Genomic DNA, 21,872 nt, shown 5'->3' on the forward strand with positions numbered 1-21,872 from the left:
GGAGGGCGGTACTTATAGAATCCAAAACTCGCGAGATCCGACAACGTAACAATGACGTTTTGCCTCATTTTCAATTCAAAAAGCGTTCAAAAGTACTCAAATCTGCTAAGTTCGGGTGTGTACGGTTCTCGAGGAACCGAGCCTGAGCATCTCTACTAAAAAGATAGTGTAGATGTACCCAGTCTGGGATTTACTTCTTCTGCTCTCATAGGCCACTTTCCTGCTCATAAGTATAAGCATCATTGTAGCGGTCCTTTGTCCAATCCCACACAGCAGCAAACATTTAAACATTAACTAAAGATAGATAATGCAGCGTAAATTTCAATGTTAATCATAAACAAAAGTGAACTAAATATATGCAAATAATAACTTGGGCCTGACCTAAAGAGATAGGAAGCAGACTCTGGGATTATAGAAAAACAGCTTTATTAAGGTATATTCCAGTATCACCAAAAGGTGCTGAAGTTAATGAAGAATGGTTATATTAGTGGAATGACAAAAGATCTTTGTCAGTATTTATACACAACTGAACTAAAAAATGCTCCAATGAGGAAAACACTCTTCCATAACAAACCAACCAATCATCAAATGTACGGCAGTGTTATACAGCTCTCTCAACAATGAGCAGACCTTGAGAAAGAAAAATTCACCAACGATTACGTAACGGACTCAGTTTGATTGGTGTAATTATGTTGTAGGTCTTTCATAATGTACAAAAAAAATAAAATAGAAATCAAGCTTATAAATGTGTGGGAAGTCAAGACAGAGCTTGCCTGAAACCACTTAGGTTAACATGACTACAGAATAAATGCAATAACAAATGACAATACCAAATATGGCTGTTGCTAGGTACGTAATGAATTGCGTTCCATATCTAAAAGATCATAATATATTCACTATATGAAAAGACATTAGCTTGCATAGCATTAGCCACAAAGCAATAGGGCAGGTGATAGGCACTTGTGGCTCTCCAGCTATTGTTCAAAAAGTAGTCCCAGCATGCTTTGCCAATTCAACGACAGCTGGAGCACCAGGAGTCACCTACAGCTGAAACAATAAAAAAAGTCCATATAAAAGAAGTATAAACAAATCTTCTGGCGCTCTTCCTCTATAGTCGCATAATCTCCAAGTGTAGTTATGAGTCTTATATCACCTTTTTCCCCAGCTTGGCCATTCTAATTCTCAATGCTGTGAATAGACAAGAGAATAGGATCAGGACTTTTTTTTTGTTGAGAGTCAATATTTTTTTTTATATTTACCTATTATTTTTAAAAGGGGAAAGAAAGTAGATAGAGAAGTGACATAATATACTTTTGTCATTAAAGAGAGCAAAGCAATAAAAAAAAAAAAAAAAAAAGAGTAACTTTGTACCATGGAAGGTGAGCTAAATTTAAAATGTGGGGACAGATTTATAGTTGGGGTGGAGCATGTCCTAGAAAGATCAACTTTAAATTTCAGTGTACAAATAAAGCTATCAGGTGTTTGTGTGCTACATGAAAAATCAGCCAGTATTTAGTTTCTGTGCAAAATAATAAACTAATTGCACCCCTTGCTTTGTAACATGGTTTGTCCAGGATCAAATGTACTCCTTTTTTGCTTTGCTCTCCTTAATGACTCAGGCCCAATATGTATAATACTATTAAACAGATTTAAGCAGCAGAGGACTGTTGTGTGGTGTCGACTTTCCCATAGCATGTCCATTTATTTGCATAGGCACCTGACAAGTAAAGCATCACTTAATGTACCAAAACATAAAGTGTTAGAATCCAGATGATTAGGGGAGGGGCGGGTTTGGAAATAATGGGTTCTTATCATCCAAACCAAAGGTAGTCGGGCATCAAACACCACACAAGCACCAACATATAAGTTTCCAGTAAGTGAAGATATTTATAATAACATGATGATCTAGCAGAACTGTCCTCCTGCAGGACAATCAGAATTTATTTCTTTTCGTGAACCCTGGTGGGGAAATCTGCAGTATGAATTCTAATACAGGCCAATGGGGTTTAGTAAATAGCCATATATATATATATATATGCTGTATACAAGGCCTATATACAGCCAATAACACCAATTTGCGTACCTCTGGCATGCTACAAGCACCGTCGTGTTTAAGTTGTTGCCAATAGGGTATCTAATTTTTGGCCATTTCTATTTCTCTTCATGATGGACAGTAAATTTACTGCTGTTTGGCAACTATGCTGAAGTGACTGTGGAGAATTTGGAGTAACGTACCTCAATTTATTCCAGTAGCAAGAGCAGAAGTTTACAGACAATTAGAAAAAAAACTAGGAAAATTAATAAACTTAATAAAATTAAATAAATGTAACCAATAAATCAAATGACACTTTTTTTTTTTTAATTCTTTCACTACACTTGTGTAATTGAGACAAATTAAAATCAATTTATAATAACATTCACATGCTTTTGCAATTCATCCCAGCAGCCAATCCAAAAACATACTGGTAGGTTAATTGGCTGCTATCAAATTGACCCTAGTCTCTCTCTCTCTCTGCCTGTGTATGTTAGGGAATTTAGACTGTAAGCTCCAATGGGGCAGGTACTGATGTAAGCGAGTTCTCTGTACAGCGCTGCAGAATTGGTGGCGCTATATAAATAAATGATGATGATGATGAACCAACACAAGCCCTGCCTACTGGAGAATGCAATAAACATGGCTTCATCAAAGTCAAGTAGCTCAGTAATGGTGGTTTTACTAGATGAGCAGAGGGAGGGAGATAAATAATGAGTCATTTATTTCATTGGAATGAATAAAATGTGGCTTTCAGTGTTCCTTTAATGGTAACTATACCAATGGGATTGTGTATACAAAAGGCAAAATTTACTTTAACTTACATTATTGCATTATAATTATCAGAACATTGTTTTTACACATGTATATTATATATTTATTATTACTACTACTATATTGAAACTAACAGTAGAGTGTTTTTAGTAGGTTTTATAGATTGCTTTGGACTGGAAACTTGTTAGAAAACGTGTTAAAGCTTTTATCTATTTTATTGCCTATTAGCATAAGAGAACTCTTAAAATACATTAACGACTGATGCATTAGACCTTGGTGCAAACACCCCAACAATGTAGCACAAAATAAAACAGGAGCCACATTAGTGATGAACTAGAGAATATGGACCAAGAAAGTGCATGAAAACATTATATTATAGGACAACACAGGCACTTTTTGACAGGAATCTTACCAGTTAGTGAAGGGTCCTCGGTGCCATCATCTATGATCTGTTTGGTTACAGGGAGATAGTCATGGGACCCCAGGCTTGCATCTTGTTCTTGTAAGGATATAGAGTTCTTATACGGTTGAGGACTCTGCAGTGTTATATTGTGTTTTGGTAGTTTCTTTGAGACACTGTTTTGCATAGCAGGATAAGAAACGTGGTGTGATTGAGTTTCTGGTGGATAAATCAGTCCTTTTACGTTTTTGTCTTCTCCCTTGTCGTCATCATCATCATCGTCGTCATCATCAATGACCACCAATTCAGCTCGAATGACCCCTTCATAATCTGTAAGTGGTTTGTTTTCACTTTCATCGGCATGCTCGTAGCCCATGAAAATCATAGTGACTGGCTCAGAGTCATCTACGTAACAAGGTTTAGCATGGACAATGTTGTAGTGCATATCATCTTTTAAACCAGTTGGAGGGTACTCAGTGGTGTAAACTCCCGAGTTCATAAACATAGCCTCGTGGTGATCTTCCTTTGGTAGGGGTTCTGCATTGATTGCTTGTTTATTTTGTATGATGACTCTTGGCTGAGAAAATATTGGCTCTTCTGGGCTGGATTTTTTAATTACGGGTATGTCTTCTGCCACTATAGGACTGTGACCATTCTGGCGATCCGTGATGATAGGAGAGTTGTGGCCATTTAATCTCGGTGATACCTGACCTTTGTGAGTGCTGGAGTTGTTGTACTCATTTGAATATACAGGCTCATGGTAGACGGTGGGAGACTGTGTGCTTTTTTTAGTGGCTTTCCTCAAAAGATCTTCTACTTCCATGGGAGCCAGGCTGTCCACTTCAGTTTTTTCCATTTTGCCCTCAGAGTTTACTGCATAGACCGACTTCCTGCCATCGTCATATACTTTCACTCCGGTGTCTTTAAACTCACTTGAGGGTAAGGGAACGGTTGATAAGACCGTGTTTTTTCCAGTCTTCCTATCTTTCTCAACCTTGATTTCCATGGCAAATAGCGCTATGTAAATACAAATGACAAACATTCATAAAATATTATTTTGGTAGCGAGAAACACCTAATATATAAATGGCTATGTATTATATTTTATTTAAAATGTGCCAACATATTTTTTTTAATACTAAACAAACAACTAAATATATGAGAGAATTAATACATGGTTTAAACATATCAGGCTGTGCATATAATATTTTTTATATACATATGAATCTTTTTCAATTTGACTGTCTATATTCAATAATTTAACCCTTTGAGTGCCCCTCTATACATATTTTCTCTTGCTCTCTTCTTTTTTGTGCATATAATATCTCAGTATACTAGAGGCTGAACTCAGCATTTGAAAGGTTTTGAAAATATAACACATAGGCATAAAATCTATTACGTGGAATTCTTGGTACAGAAAAAAAAAAAAAGAAGATTTTCTATCATTTGGAGCCCCATGCCTAAAATACCCTCAAGTATAACCTCATGTTTGCCAACACAGCCCTGCTATGTCTCTCTTCATTAAATTGTTTAGTAGTGCTTCTCACGGTAACTGTAGAGGAAAGCATACGGCGGTCATGTCTGACAATTACCATACAGCAGCAGTTATTTAACTTTTTTCATTACAATTTTCAGAACTTTTTAGATAACCAGTTTCTGTATAAGATATCCCACACCTGTACTTGTTTTGATAGGAAGGTTTTGAGTGGAAACAGAAAGTGGGGGTTAAGGGAGGTAGTGAATTCCATAGGTCAGGTACATCTCAGAAGACATGTTGTAGACGCGATTGGGAGGAGATTACCAGTGTGGAGGACATACTGACCACATGGGGCAGTTTGGGGAGTGTTTGGAAATAATACAGCAGATGCAAGGTGGGACAGGGTTAAATATATATATATGTAGGCAAGTTTTAAAAGTATGAACTCTATTCTATAAACCACCAGAGATAATCACAAAGAAAGGAAGCAGAGAAACAACAGTGGTTAAAGTAAATAAGTCTGGCAGCAGCATTGTATTGACTAAAGAAATACAGATGTGTCATCCTTTAACTATACTCAAATTATGACAAGGACCCCTATGTCGCATGAGACAGAGATTGATACGTTGTTGCACCAAACTGTCAACCGTCTGACAAGATGCAATACATAGAGCATCCAACGGGTGATGTATGTACTACCGTACACATCTTACTGATGATTTTGGATCTGTGACAGTTCCAGAGACACCTCCTCTGTTTGTCATGATTTTAAAAGCCTGGACTGGTGTTCACAATAACAGAGAAACCATGAGCGTGAGGTACTTCTGTTATGCTGATTAGCGCAGGGCTCTTAATGGAAAGCTTGGCTGTAGCAAAACAACTTAAATTCTTCTTATCCCCCCCCAAAAAAAAAGCTACCAGCCCCACTCTGAAAAGTATTGGGACTCTACCCAGCCCGCTGGCTTGTGGAATCTTTGGCCTCCCAGTGACCCCAGTAAAATATACATGGGCTCTCGGGACAACTGCCAAATATAACAAGAGCGTAAAAAAAATGAATAACTCACACCCAACCCCTCCTCCACCACTTTAGTCAAGTATGGGGCAGAAAAAATAAAAATAAAAATTGGATTAAAAATAAAATAAAAAATATCATAGAAAAATCCTACAAATAAAGAAACACAAACATCCAACCCACTCATGATCACTGGCCATCAGTGATAGAAGATGATAAACAGTAAACAGAACCAAAGTCATTTAGAAGTGATAGTTCCTAGTGAGCAGGTGGGTTGTTTTTATGGGTTTAGTTTCAGGATCTGTTTTTGCCCAATTTGGCTACAACACATCCCTGATGTCACAGATCTTTAACGGTTACCCAGAATGCACTACCGCTGAATGCTCTAGACTACATATACCCTGGTATATGTATATCCTGTTGGGAAGGTTTAGCTCTCCTTTAAATTAGTAATGCCAGATCCCCGCTCTCCTAGCTAGATGGCCATATGAGCCCCATGCCATAGAAACATATTGATCTCCCACCAGTTGGGAGAACTAACCTGCACCAGCGCTGTAACATGTCCTGGCTTTGTCCAGCCAGTGCCATTGTTAGAAATTGACACAGAATGTTTTGAGAATCCCTTTTCGGTTGGCAATGCTGCAATAAAATGTGTAACAGCACTTGTGGGGATAAGTGCTACTAAGTCGCTAGCATAAAGCCTATATATGGTTCTGCTACTTGGGGGCAGGGGAAATTGGGTAAAGAAAAAAGTACATTTAAGTTGGCGTTACCCCTTAACATTAGCCATAAGCCAATGTAAAAATCATGTTGAGGTTACATTGGAAGCACATTCCCTTCCACTTGGTGTCTTACACTTAACCATAGAACAGGTCTAATAGTATCAGCTATAAATTGATTTTACCTTTCCTTGGCTCCTCCCCATTCTCAGTTTGTGCACTCTCCATTTTTCTGATGAATGCAGGTTTATACGATGGTGGTAGGTCAGGTATGCCAGCATAAATATCTTGCACTGGTTTGTAAAAGAAAAAGAAAAAAGATTAAGATAAAAACAGAACATAACATAAAAATGTATGGAAGAAAAAAAACAGAAAATGCCAATTTTATTGGTACAATAATCTAAATTGTGGTTCAGTAATGGATAAATTGACAATATTTTTCTATTAGAGTATATACACCACACTAATGCATGTATTTATGTTAGGGATTAGAAGGACAATTTGCCACCTCCATCAGCAACAGTATGACTATTTTCATCCTTGTATGCAATCACATTTGTTCTGCATGTCTCTACCCACTCATGAGACCGACTTTCTGATAGAAACAGCCTTCATTTCAATCTAATATGAATACAAGCCACTTAGGTCAAATATATTAAATAAACTTTGCTTTTTTGATGTGTTGCAGTCCAAATCAGATTTAAAAAAAATCCCAGAAAAATGCTAAAAAAAAAAAAACAAACAAACAAACAAACCACCCACTCATTAAAAAACTATATCAGCCAGTGACTGGAACTCCCTAGTTTTTTTTGCACTTATATATATATATATATATATATATATATGTATATTTTTTTTTAATAAAGAGGTGAATGAGGGGTTGGGGTGTATATGCAATTAAGGTTTAATTTAAATTTGTGTACTGGTTTTATTTACTTTTACTTTTTTGGTACAATGATCAGAGGACTCTGAGGGCTAGATTTACTAAGCTGCTGGATTGAAAAAGTGGGGTTGTTGCCTATAGCAACCAATCAGATTCTAGCTTTCATTTATTTAGTACCTTCTACAAAATGAAAGCTAGAATCTGATTGGTTGCTATAGGCAACATCCCCACTTTTTCAAACCCGCAGCTTAGTAAATCTAGCCCTGAGTCTCCCTGTTAAATTGCAAACCAGCCCGCGCTGTCCAGCACTGGTGCTGCTTAAGGATTTTAGGAGAAAAGCTTCCGAAAACCAGAAAAGACATAGAAGTTAATAATTGCTGAGTTTGTCAGTGGTGTCAAACCCACCGACATGGAGGTCAGCAGATGCCAGGAAGTGTTGGACCTTCTTTTGGAGGTTCTGGGGTACCTCCTGATGTGTTTGTTTGCTCCAAACGTATAAAACACATAAATATAGGTCACCTGCTGTGTGTTTTATACCCACAGGCATGCGCACTGCTATAAAATTATAATATCATTTCTGTATGTTAAACTTTCATCCATATTAATCTCCACTGCTTCCGTGAGGTCCCAGATATTGAAAAACTCGTAACATTTACCCAGAATTCCCTTCTATGGCAGGTACACGCATAATATAAATTAAAGCTCTAGACTACATATAAACTGTATTTATATGATATGTATATCTATCTATCTCTATCTCCTGCTGGGAAGGCTTTGTGTACCTTCAAAGAGTAACACCCGCTGTCAATTTATGACCGCTTTGTCCAGCCAGCACTGTTAGAAATGGACACAGGACAGTTTGAGCATCCCCTTCATGTTTTTGGTAATGCCGTTATAAAATATGTTGCAATACTTGTGGGGGGGGGGGGGGGGGGGGGTTAGTCCTAAATTCTGAGGGTCTCCGGCATAAAATAAAATCTATATAGTTCTCTCTCTCTCCCCACATCACATACATCAATCTACAATTTCTTGTTTGCAAAGGCGTTTTGTTTTTTTGTATTTAAGTTCTCTGATTTACACATAAATGTCCTTCTTACTGTTTAGATTGCAATGCTTTTCCTTCACTACCTCATCCCCAATTTTTCCTTCTGTACCCCCTCCCCCATTTATTCTGAAAATCTTCTAAAAAAAAAATAAAAAAAAATAGAAGACCTATATAATTCTGCTAGTTGGGGGCAGGGTAAAAAAAATTAGTTACCCTTTAACATTAGCCATAGGTGAATGTAAATCATGTATTCCACATAAATCTGCCGAGTGTAGTAATGTTGGGGTTACATTGGGAGCACATTGCCTTCAGCCTTTTCTTATACTTGTCCATAGGACAGGTCTAATGGTATCAGCGCCCGCGCTATAAACTGATTTTACCGTTCCTTAGCTCCTCCCCATTCTCAGTTTGTGCACTATCCATTCTTCTAATGAATGCAGGTTTATACGATGGTGGTAGGTCAGGTATTCCAGCATAAACATCTTGCACTGGTTCTGTAAAAGAAAATGGAGATTAAGGAGAAATAATACAGCTGTAACATGCATAATGATTTGGGACAGCAAAATGTATGGAAAGAACTGAGAAAATACAATAATCTAAGTTATGGTTTCTACATTGTTGTAAGATTTAGTAATGGTTACATTGACAATATTATTCTTTTAGAACAGATCTACCACTAATGCATGCACTTAGTTTATGTAAGAATCACGACTACAGCAGCATTATGGCTATTTTTATCCACGTGTACAGTCACATTTGCTCTGCACGTCTCTCCCCACTCCTGAGATTGACTCTCTGATAGAAAGGAAGGCCATTACTCTGATAAGTAATAAACTGTTCATCTTGAATAAGATTTACATACCTTCTCGAACTTCATATTTCATTGCCTGCAAGAACGAACAATGGAGATTAGAGTATGTCACTGCCCTTTCCATAACCAGTTCTGTTCTACAGTTACAGGAAACATTATCGCATATTCCAGCTCTGTAACAACTGCCCACTATAACAATGGGGTGTAATTTAGATAAAATGTATTCTGTATGCAAGTTGGACTTACTGGGCCTGATTATATGCAAGTTGTGTTTTTAAAAAAGAGCACATAACTCGAGCGTAGTTCCAACCATACTCAAATCAAAGCACATCTCAAGATGCATTTCCATTTGATCCATCTGGGTGGACGTAGGCTCTGCCTAAAAACAGGACTTGCCTTACGTAGACTGACAAAATAGATGCAGGAGCGTATGTGCAATATACATAACACATAGTTTTTCATTTATTTTATGATACAAAATATATTCTAACAATATAATGATTAATATAGATATGGATTTTCAAAGATTTTTTTTTATTTACATTCAATACATAAATCAATATGCTTTCAATGCATACTGTACATACAAAGCGTTTTTTTTATAGCCAGTATCATTTATTTATATAGCGCCAGCAAATATCCATAGCGCTTTATAATTGGGGACAAACGTAGTAATAGACAATACTGGGTAATGCAGATTATTTTACTTGCATACACATGCTCTGTGCTTGCTAGAGGCACACATACCCAAAGACTATACTGTGTCAGTCATCACTATCAGCACTTACACCTGCCCTGTAGCTAATGATACGGTTGAAACCAAGCGTGCTTACTAGATACCCAGGACTTGAACCGGCTGCACCTGAGTCGGAGCGCCCTCGGCATGCACTTACTGTCCACTGCCCGAGTTAATAAATCCCCCCCCCCTTTCCCATTCTGCCCCTCAGACGTAGGCTGTCGTAAGTGTCATTTGCATTCAGACATGAATTGCATGTAATTGTGTAAAGCCCATAGCTAAATTTATGCTGCATCAAAATAATTTGTTTTCTATATCGCCACGGATTGTGGTCATGGTCTTTACATACCTTTAGGATGTCTTCTGTAGTTCGCTCTACAGACTTCAGTCTCTGTAGGACACGTACTTCTTTAGCGGATAGCTGTGTTTCCTGCTTCTCAAGATCATCGATTTCTTGCTCTAATCTGAAATCAGAACAAATTCCTGTGATTATGAGGTCTAGAGACATTTCAATACACATTTGTGAGCCGAAGAAATTTCTTTTGCTTAGCAAGCTAATGTCATTCATAAGCATTTAAAGTTTAACTTTGTTTGATATTTAATGCTCTTGCATTCCATCCATTTTTGGAGCTTTGCCCAAAGAGGTCTATAACTTAGTACTCAAGAAAACTAGAATACTTATTGCTAAATGTACCACTCTCCTGGCATTCATCTTCTTCTGTCTGGATGGCTCCTGTGCACACAGCAGGTAATTACAATATACAAGTAATATTTCTGCAAATTACAGATCTCTTTTCCTTCTAAACACCATGTTGTGCAAGTATCAATCGGAGACAATTCCAAGTCCAATATACAGAGCCCTATGTGGTACCCAGGGTAATATGCAGATGCCCATCTGCTGTCATGTTATGTTCATTTATTTGTCTTACCACCAGTTTTAAGGGGAGAATCAATTAGAAAAAAATATGCGTGATGCGTCTCCGGAACGGCCACGGAGACACCTCACACACGTATTCTTTTAGTGAAGCTCCTCTGATTTTTGCTCGCACCCCATAGAGCCGCAAGCAAACATGAGCAGATTTTTTCCCGTCCAAAAGGTAAAAATGCACAGCCGCGACGATATGCTCAGAATCACAGCGGCTAACTGGATCTCCACCATAGTGTGGATGCTGCCCTATGAATTGTGAGCGACTACACATTACATTTGTAACTGTGCACCCAACATGTTCATGCCCTCTTTCCAATGCCTCTTCCTCCATTGATTTTACTGGGAGAAATAGGTGTTTGGTAAAGGACAAGATACAAAAAACGAAACTGAATTAAACATAAAACGCTTTGCAAGCTGCCCAAGAACACTGCTGTCCAAGGCACATGGCAAATGTGCCTGTATAGTAAATACGTCTCTGACAAGTACGAACATAGGATAACAAATGTATGACTCAATCACACTTATACAGTATGAAAGGAGTGACAATATTCCCTTTGATGAAACAGGAATTATACTCTACTAACAAGACCTGACAAACCTTGTATTTTCATGAATATGTTTGTTCACACAACAAAAAGCCCATTACAAAAAAAACACACCTTAATTATGTCCTAATGACATAAACAACAATTCTGTTTGCCTGAGGCTTATTCTGTTCTCAACGTCGTTTTGTATGTAACTAGTAATGAATCCTCTGTAATATCAAAACAGCAACTGTGGTCATATTGATCTTCCCATAATACAGGTTGTTATTAAAAGGTGTGACATGTCCCTCTTACAAACATGTAGGTCTCCATGGGAAATACTATAAAATTCAGGTCTGGACTTAGAATATCTATCTTCCATTCCCTCTGTATACAGTACCATAGCCAGAGTATACTGTACTGCTCCCATTGCTTTAAAAGCTACTATACACTCAATATAATGTGACTTGGGATTTGTAATGTATAAAGAAAGAATTATAGTGATAGAGTATACTGATGGCCTGGAGTCAGAGTATGCCACGATTATGGAAGCTGCAACTGTATACTATGGACATAACAGGAATTTATACTATGGTCATGGTAATTTTACTGAAACTATGGAGTAGTCATCACAGCTCATTCATATTTGCATTTCCCATGCATTCTTACCGGAGAGACAATCCAAAAAGAAGGTGCACTTTAATAACTTTTAGGCTCTTTTTTTACATCGACTTCAACATTGCTCAATTAACGGCATAGGAAAAGGTAGAAAATGCAACGTGCTACATAGAAATATAGCAACATGATATTCTGCAGAGCAGTGGTGCACGCAGGGGGGGGGGGGGGGGTTTCTGGGTCTCCACAAACTATGTGCCCACCATAGCGGCACTGTACTATACAGCAGCCGCCGCGCTGTCAAAGAAGCGTCCGCGGCGGTGCTGCCAGCGCTGTGGCTGCTGTATAGGACAGCGCTGCCGAAATGGAGCTAGGGCGCATGCGCAGCAGCTCCGTTTCGCATGGCAGCAGCTCTCTCGCTGTGTTGGGTTTTTTTGGGGTCAGGGGGTGAAACCCCCCCTGACAATCCTGCGTGCGCCCCTGCAGAGACGGGACATAAATGCAATTCATTCTATTTTACAGTGTTCTTCATTGTTTTCAATTAATAATTTTCAGCTACCCAAGGACAATGCTCATTGAGCCTCTTAGTTCTGGTTGCCCTGTGTGTAGCCCCCACAGATTCATTCTCTAGTATGTTTACTAGCCAAACATTGCACCGAGAAGCCATCATTGCCAGCCATACTCTCCGTTACATATATATAGATAAAATGCAACGACAGCCATATACTGCACAGAGGTACCTCCACTGCCAGAAATATTTTGCATAGAAATATCATCCACATTGCAAATCAAATTTTGACTTGTGAGTCATATTTCCAGACCTGTAAACATATTCATTTATTATTATTTTTTTTAAATACTCCTACACACGGTCTAAATAAAGAAGGTAACATAGTATTGTGCTCAATGTATTTTGCCATAATTACACTTTAGCACCACATGTTGCAAAATGAATGTGTAAGATTAGGACCAAAACAACTGAGGGAGTCCGTTGTTTATGTTTAAATGCTTGTAGTACATTGCTGAAAGTGTATCTAATAAATTCTCTTTTCCACAAAAGTGCAACTGGAAGATATAAAATGCATCCCATTAAAAGTATAGGACAGGAGTGCGAATTATATTTTATGGGAGAAAAATGCTGTGCACCCTACTTACAGCAGATAACAGTCCCCCAAATGTGTCCTCTACCCCTGCCAGCTCATTTAGGTAATCCCATCCAATTAAGTGCAAAATTAAAAACTGCCCCATCTGGCCAGCTCCTCCCTAAATATTGCATCTCCGCAGATTCATACCCAAGATACTTTCCATGTTGTGCAAGGTGCTGAAACCATTCGAAGTAGTCACCTGTGAAGTGAGTTTAGACACTGCTAGCTTGAGTCAAGTGATTCCCTTAATTAGACTTTTGGAAAAGCGGCTTGAGAAACTGAAGGCGGAGATTAAACAAAGCAATTACGCCAAGTATGTCGAGCTTGTAGATCAAGTACTTTATTCGTTTTGCCAGGATCCAAAAGTTATGAAAATCTTGAAATCGGATCACTACATTTTGATTACTGTGCTTGATCCTCGGTTCAAGAGCTATGTCTTCTCTTTGTTTCCAACTGACTCAGATCTGAAGAGATGTAAGGCGCTCCTGGTGAGCAAGATGACAGCTCAAGTGTTACGTGACAGGACGGGGTCTCCTCCTTTAGTTTCTCACTCAACTGCTGCTAGGAAAAACCCTAGCTTTCCCAAAAGACCCAGGGATGATGCAGATGACGCTCCACCAAATTTTGATGTCTGGTCTAAAAGAATTGACCAAAAAACCTCTGCCGTAACTACACCTGATCCAAAGGATGTTGGAGAATTATTTTCACAACGGCATAGAAATAGACACAACAGGCAGTCCCTTTACATACTGGGAGGAAAAAAAGGGAATTTGCAGACCCATGTACCAACTCACTTTGCACTGCCTAAGCTGCCCACCCTCCAGTGTGTACTCTGAAAGAGTTTTAAGCACAGCCGGAAACCTTCTCAAGCGATCAGCGTAGGACGCTACTCATTGCCATGTATTAGCTGACCCCTTCTGTGTCTCTGTGAAATGGTGCTGGATCACCGTGGAGGGCGGTACTTACAGAATCCAAAACTCGCAAAATCCGACGACGTAACAATGTTTGCCTCATTTTCAATTCAGAGGGCGTGCGAAAGTAACAAGCCGGCTCGGCTTGGTACTCGGATCTGCTAAGTTCGGTTCTCGGGAAACCGAGCCTGAGCATCTCTAGTCTGAAGTAATGCAGTCTTTTACACATCAGAGTTTGAAAGTAATTTATAGATTTTGTGTTACTTTTTATATCGCTGGTTGATAGAATTAAAAGGGGACTTCAGGTAATATTTTATTAAAGTATAAGAAAAGGTTAACCACAGTAGGTTGTTTAATTAGTATAGATATACAAGAAACATCCCCTCATTAATTGGTAATCCACCAGATGATGCGACTATACCCCAAATAATGAAGAGTTTATAATCTAAGGTAGGTTTTGGGAAGCTGCCAATGCTTAAAACACTGCCTAAAACGAATACACCAAGATTGTATCTAACCTGGCTGTATTAGAGAGATTTGCGACGACCTTACAATCATAAATACAGTACTCCAGGAAAATACACAAATGTCAATATAAACAAAAGGGCATTTAAAATTTGATTAGAAAAGTTGAGTGGAAATAAAGTGACCTTTATGTTACCATGGTAACGGATGCTGAAAGCTAGCAAACACTCTAATTGATATTTTATGTTCTGAATCAAATGTTATCTTCAAATTGCAGCAAGATATAGCTGAAATCTTGCAACCATTTACTGGTAGAGGGTAAACAGGGTAAGGAAGCACAGTGTGTACTTATGGTATTTGTTTTATAAAGCATCAACCTATTTTTCAATAACACTTGTATTTACATTACCATTTCTGGCCAGCACGTAGCACTTTGAAGCAGTAGGTTGACTATTTCCCAAAAAAGTATTAATCATTAAGGGTCTGATTCATTAAGGAAAAAGTAAAAAAAAAAAAAAAAAAAAAAGCAGTACGTTTTCTACTGCACAAAACCAATGTTACAACGCAAGGGGTTCAAGTAAGTTTATTATTTTGCATGTAAGGAGAATACTGGCTGTTTTTTCATGTAGCTTTATGTTTACACTGAAATTTAAAGTTGATCTAGGACATGCCCTATGCAAACTATAAATCTGTCCCCACATTTTAAATGTATATCTCCCTCCATTGAAACATGGTTTTGCCAAGGTGCAAAGCTACTCATTTTTTTGGCTTTACTTTACTTAACGAATCAGGCCCTAAGAGTTTATAGATACAAAAACAATAACATTTAATATAAAAAAAATAAAATATAGTGAATGCATTCAGTACATAAATGTCTTTCCTTCAGAAGGGGCCCAGGGCCAGAGCTACCATTAGACAGACCTATACGTCCACTGAATGCTCAATGGTTGTGGGGTGCCTAACCAGAAAATGAACGACATGTCATTCATCCAGTTATTTTAATGATCCCGCAGTACCCCCCACCCCCCCCCACGGATCACCGATTGCCAACATGTTCTTCATTTTTAGTAACCAAATTAACGTAAAATAATAAGAGCGAGTATTTCCTACGGTGCGGATCACGTTAGAACCTGACCACCCTTATAAAACCCTACACATGACCCTTCCTTGTTTGTTCCTTCTCGGTTCAGGAGGTCTTGTCCCTGGCCCCAGCTAAATAAATTAGAATGCTTCCTGGTAGTTCTTTCCCCTGTTCTCCCTATCTACAGGCCATCCACCTACAGAAGTTAATGAGTGCATACACTGTACAGCGTGTACACTGACACTGAATGAATACATGCGATAAAAAGATAAGATGGTAACAAATGAGATAGAAGATGAAAAGGTCATTGCACTTTACTGCTCTACAGCAATCAATGTGCCATGTGCTGACAAATAGGAGAGATCTCACATCTACACATAGGCAATATTAATATGTGGCTTGTGTCTTAATGGAATGGTTTATTTGCAACGGATCACTCCTTTCTCTTAAAGCAATATTATGCACACATCCCAAAAGTCACATATTTGGCAAGACTGTCCTAAAGTCTTTTTCAGAAAGTGGGTGGGGCCTCAAATGAAGGCGGCTTAGGGGGAGGGGATGGAGCGTTTATTAATATACACAGACACAAATGTAAATGAAAACTACGATAGTAACAATGTCGCTAATGAGAAATAACAGCAGCTGTAATGTCCTTTAATAGCATGTGGTATAGAAAACGTACATGAGAATCACACTAGCTGTAACTGGAAGACAAATGGAAAAACTAATAGTAGTAGCGGTGACAGATTTACGTTTGCAGACATGTGCATTTTAGTCTCAAAGAAAACCACTGGCAGAGTTCCACACAAACCACCAGTGTAGATGGTACAAAATTACATGCACTGTGCACCTGTGTTTTCCTGGATAATAAATGAGTGACCCACATAAACCTGAAACCTCAGCTCAGCTTTGGCCCTTCAGTACATACAGAAGCAAAATTACTTGTCACAGACACTAAAATAAAATTAGATGGAATATAAACAGAGGGATATTAAGAAAAATATAAATACTTAACGTAAAAAAAAAAAAAGTTATAAAAGAGTGATCATAAAATACACAAATAATTGGGCAGATAAGATGGCTCTTCAGTCCTTATTTGCTGAACTTACTCTTCAATGGCTCTTCAATTACTCTGTGACCTACAGTAGCTCTGGGAAAGATTTCAGCAGAGCTGGGCTTAGGTTAATAGTACAGAGGGACATGACCTCAAGTGGAACAAATAAACATTTTTAATCAGATGAGTGGAACCCTGCTAAGAAATCTACTTAGAACAATACCTTAATTGCTCATTATGTGCCAAGTAATTGCTTCTATTTAAAGCTCAACCATACTACTGTATGTGCATGTTTGGTGTTAAAGAGGAATTCTCAAAAACAAACAAAAAACCCATCCCCATCAATACATGGAGCTATGATTGTCTTGAAGATTATAATACGGTCTGCACAATATGATTTACTTTCTACCACCTGTAGTTTATTGGGCATATAATACAGTTTCTATTTCGAATGTCAGTGTATTCATCGTCTAACAGACAAGATAGTGGTAATCAGGGCCGGACTGGCCATCGGGCACTTCTGGCAAATGCCAGAAGGGCCGATGGCTAGTTGGGCCGGTCCAGCGGGGCAGGATGTCCGTCCGAGCAGCGCAGCTCACTGCGCGCTGATCGGCGGACAGTGTCAATGTGAAGTGCGGCCATGTGATTTTGGCAATTGTGTGTGTATCAGTACATTGTGTGGAGTCTGGATATATATATATATATATATATATATATATATATATATATATATATATATATATATATATATATATATATATATATATATATATATATATATATTAATATTAGTGTGTGTGTGTGTGTGTGTGTGGCCATGTATATATTAGTGTGTGTGTGTGTGTGTATGTGTGTGTGGGGGGCCATGTATATATTAGTGTGTGTGTGTGTGTGTGGGGCCATGTATATATTAGTGCAGTATTTTAATATAATATGTGAGGGAAGGGAGGATCTTAATATAGTGTGGGAGGTAGGCTATTTAATGGTGGAGTGTAGGTGGGGGCTAATTATTTAAGGTGCCTTTAATTTCATGCTCGGGTGGTTTAGGGCTATCAATTGAATATGGTGCTGATTTTGGGGTGGAGGACTATTTATTAAATGTGAATATTAAATTATTTATTGCTGGCGATGGTTGTGGAAAATGGCTATATTTAAACTTTAATGCTATTTAATTTATTGCTTGGACTGTCTGCAAGGAGGGAAATATGTTTTGAGTAAATGGGTATATTGTTAATTTAATGTTGGGGCTGGTTGAAGGGAAATAGGTCTACTTGTTAAATGTGAATATTATTATTGTGGGGACTGGAGGGAGGCCTAATTATAAAACGTGAGTTGGAGTTTTCTAAATCTCATGTACCCCATTTTTTTCAGAATTGGGCATCCAATATTCCAGGATAAAGACAAGAAAGAACTGAGCTAAAGAAACCAGCTGCTACAAGAGGTGAAAGTGACCAAGACAGGTAGGAGAGAGCAGTACAGTCTGCCAACTGTCCTGAATCTGGTGGGGCAGTCCTGAATTTGGGTGACTGTCTCACTTAGTCAGGATTTGGTTTGACTGCAAGCACAGTTGGGAGGTATGTCCCGCTTCACACTGTACTGCTTGTGAAGGCAAAGCTGTGTGCTTCTAACAGTAGTGCCTGTGTATTTGTCTAAAATGATAACCATGTTACATAATAGGGGCCCTGCTGTCTTAAATACCTCAGGCCCCCTTAGCCTTAATGCAGCATGTTAGGGGAAGGGAACTGATAGCTGCTCTCAGTTCCCGGACAGGACACAGCCTGCAGAGGAAGCCGAGGAGCTCCAAGTATCACAAGATTTGGTAATCTCATGAGACAAAGAGCTTTGCTGCTCACTCTACAGAAAGTTCCCACCCATATGGATGTCAGCAGCACCAGAAGCATCCCCAGTGGCCTGGGGATGGCGTGATGTGGCTGGGAGGGAGTGATAAATGTAATGTTTTATTATAATATATGTATCAATGCCACATGTTGGCCACACCCACAAAACAATGTGGCCACGCCCTTTTCGGCTGCGCGGCGGCAAATGGTTTCTTTTCTGCTGGTACTGAGGTGGGCCTGTGTACTTTAAATGCCAGGGCTGATTTTTAGTCCCAGTCCGGCCCTGGTGGTAATACAGGCCAGCTCTTCTCCCATGGATCTCACAAAACGATACCCCTCTCAGATAAGCATGTTGGGCAACTGGCAAGCCAAGATGGGACTGAGGTAGAGGTGGCAACTTACAATTGTCAATTTGGACAGCAAGACATAGTATCTATGCACAAACTGGTGACCAATTACTTCCCTCCATTACAACATTCTCTCCAGATAATCTTCCTGCGCTGATTAGTATTATATTACATTAGTAGACTTTTATTATATTACAAGCACTATGTAAGCAACACATTCCTTACATAAATGTCTGGGGAACAGTTTTCTTTCATTATATTTACTGCCCTTATAAGTAACATCATAAAATATGGAACCAATAGGTGACAAGGAACTTTAAATTATTTGGACAGTTATGGTAAGTGGAATTGATTATAGGAATTTTATTTAAAAAAAATATATATATAAAGTATAATATTTGTCATAATACAATGCTTGCAGACAACACTTCACAAAGTGGAAGTTAAAAGCAATATTTCAAATTACCAGCAGCACCGATTACCTGTTATGCAGGAAACAACAACATTATAGTAACAAAGTAACAATAGTAAAAAAAGAAAAAAATTAATTGCATTCTAAGTAGGATCGGGCGTGATGGCCCAGACTATGATTTCCAAACTAAATGCATACATGTCTTGCGAAATATACAGCTTACAAGTAGATAGGTTAGAATTGTTGCTGTGGAGTTTTTGTTTTTTTTTCAAACTATAGATATTATTGTACCATAGGATTGCAGAGAAGATAATCATGATTTGCATTTCATAATATCAGTGATTGAAAGATATCAATTTTCATTGAAAGAGGAAGAAATACCAGAGGAAATTAAATATATATGTGAAAAAAACTGAAGGAAAATTAATTGAAGGTAAATTATATAAAAGGGAGAGAAGTGTTGGTGAACTACAGAGTGTTAAATGTAAAGAGTAATAAACTCTTTTGATGGAACACAATCTACATTCAAAAAGAGAAGTGAGATGAAGGAGGGAACACCTCAAAGGCAACTTTATAATGACAAATGGTGGTAATTTCCCAGTACAAAAAGAAAGCTGTCAAAGGACACTAAAGTGCATAAAAAGCAAAACAGGTTCTTTATCCTCAAAGATATTTCAACCAAAATTAATTAATGATTCGTAAGACACCAACCTGCCAATATTATGTTCCAAGCGTTTGATCTGTTTCTGGTCTTCTTGGTTTTGTCTCAACGTCTCTTCTTGTTCCTCTGGGGTCATTGTACTTAATCCATCTAACAGCCATTTTTCCCGCAAGGCTTTTTTCTAGAAATTGAAAATAAAAATTAAACAATAATAATAATAATAATAATAATAATAATAATATTATTATTATTAATAATGAAATAATAATAATAATAATAAAAAATAATAATGAAATAATAATAATAATAAAAATTAAATAATAATAATAATAATAATAATAATAATAATAATAAATTAGACAACACAAATGGGAGATGCAGAATTGCTTGCTCTTCAGCAGGTACATTGCTAGGGTCTTGTGGTCTAAGATTTAACACAGTAACCTACCATGTATATTGCACTCTGTATAAATTACATTTCTGTTTATTAAAGCTGTACTGCTGTTGGAGTAACAAACCATATTCACTGTATCAACTAAGTTTTTATAAATCAATGAAAATAGATTTTTTTGTAAAACATGAAAATGACCCAGGGCACATGCATGAGTGTCGGGTCATGCGCTCCTGGTACCAGGGCCCTACAATGCCCTTAAGAGGTGTTCCAGAAGAAATCAACAAACAGTTGAAAGACATTTATCAGGACAATAATTGGTATGAGGATGAGTGAAATGACATGACGACAGGTTAGTGAAATACATTTCTTTGAACCACCACATGGCAGGACGGTGTATGTGTCTGACATAAACACCTGCCACCTCTGTAATGTTCCAGTGTGATGGGGCAGATTATGAAGCCATCTGGGGACTAATGGCCCCTTGGCACATTTGCACAGTATACACACAGATGTGCTATGTAGTCAGGAAAGAGGGTCTGCTGCTGACACTATGCTTCATTATAGTATGCTCTTGGTACGTGTAACAGAGTAAGCTGCTCTACTGTTGCAGCAAGGTTCTACTATCAGACTATCACTGTAGGCTTCAGTCTATGCGTGGTGAAACTTGTCCATCACCACATGTACAGAAAACACAATGCCACAGAGGGATAGGAGACTACAGTACGAGTCATAGGGAGGCAAGTTTGCTAGCCCTGTATGAACCAATGCGCTTCGGTGTACACACTGGTCTTCACGGGCTGCTACATCTGTGCCAAAAGGTTATCCAAAATAGAGCAGTGTCACTTCTCCAGCTGTAGTCGCAGGTGGAATTTCAGATTCACCTTGAATGACATTAGACTCAGCCTCCATTGAAATGGTATCTCCTACTTTCCTTTCTGAACCTGTTTGCACTGGTGAACTGTCAGGACCTCATATCCAGTATGAGAATTCTAATATGCTGCTGATATTAAGATTACAATCTTCCACAGTTTCCAATTTTGTTTTGGATTGTGGTGTAATGCACATTATACTGTAATGTTGTGTTAAATGTTACACATTTCCTTACTTGCTTTAATCTCATCTATCAACATTCCCTCATTGTGCCAGCTTCTGTTCCTCTCCAAATAACTTTTTGTCCTAAATAATTTCAACATCGTTCTGCACTTCTCTTCTGCCTCTAGTATGTCACCTGGTAAGAGGTCACAGTACTTTCTCAATCGAAACCGCTATAGTTTTGCATGTTCTTGTGTAACCACAATGACATCATATTCAAATAGATGTTGCAGTACATTTCCACAAAAGATATTTGGTCATTTTAGTTGGCCTCTCAAAATAGCAATATGAAATGTATCTAAGCATACCTTTAAAAATGTAAAAGTAAAGTATTTATTTACAAACAAGTGAAAGAGAAATTAGTTTTGTGCGACGGTTAAAGTTCTGGTGACAATATAAGCTAAATTTAAGATCCGATATACATTTGAACTGACCAGATTTTCAAGCCTCGGGATCGTTTATTTATTTGGTCATGATGGCTTCTGCACATTCTTTATTCACTGTATGCAAGACTGAC

The 21,872-nt window shown here is 38.1% G+C and overlaps 1 protein-coding gene across 1 annotated transcript in view; it reads right to left on the bottom strand.

The window, feature by feature from the left end:
• Positions 1-409: 409 nt before the first annotated feature.
• Positions 410-21,872, bottom strand: part of PALMD (palmdelphin) — a 37,407-nt gene continuing 15,944 nt past the window's right edge. The window contains exons 3-9 of the mRNA XM_075182311.1: positions 19,920-20,050; positions 10,238-10,352; positions 9,204-9,228; positions 8,722-8,835; positions 6,599-6,706; positions 3,219-4,223; positions 410-1,188 (exon numbers count right to left, since the gene is read on the bottom strand). Of these exons, the coding sequence (XP_075038412.1) occupies positions 1,145-1,188; positions 3,219-4,223; positions 6,599-6,706; positions 8,722-8,835; positions 9,204-9,228; positions 10,238-10,352; positions 19,920-20,050 (1,542 nt within the window). The 3' untranslated portion in view covers positions 410-1,144. The remainder of the gene's footprint in view (positions 1,189-3,218; positions 4,224-6,598; positions 6,707-8,721; positions 8,836-9,203; positions 9,229-10,237; positions 10,353-19,919; positions 20,051-21,872) is intronic.

Source organism: Mixophyes fleayi, chromosome 8, assembly GCF_038048845.1.
Source record: "Mixophyes fleayi isolate aMixFle1 chromosome 8, aMixFle1.hap1, whole genome shotgun sequence".
Lineage (NCBI taxonomy): Eukaryota > Metazoa > Chordata > Amphibia > Anura > Limnodynastidae > Mixophyes > Mixophyes fleayi.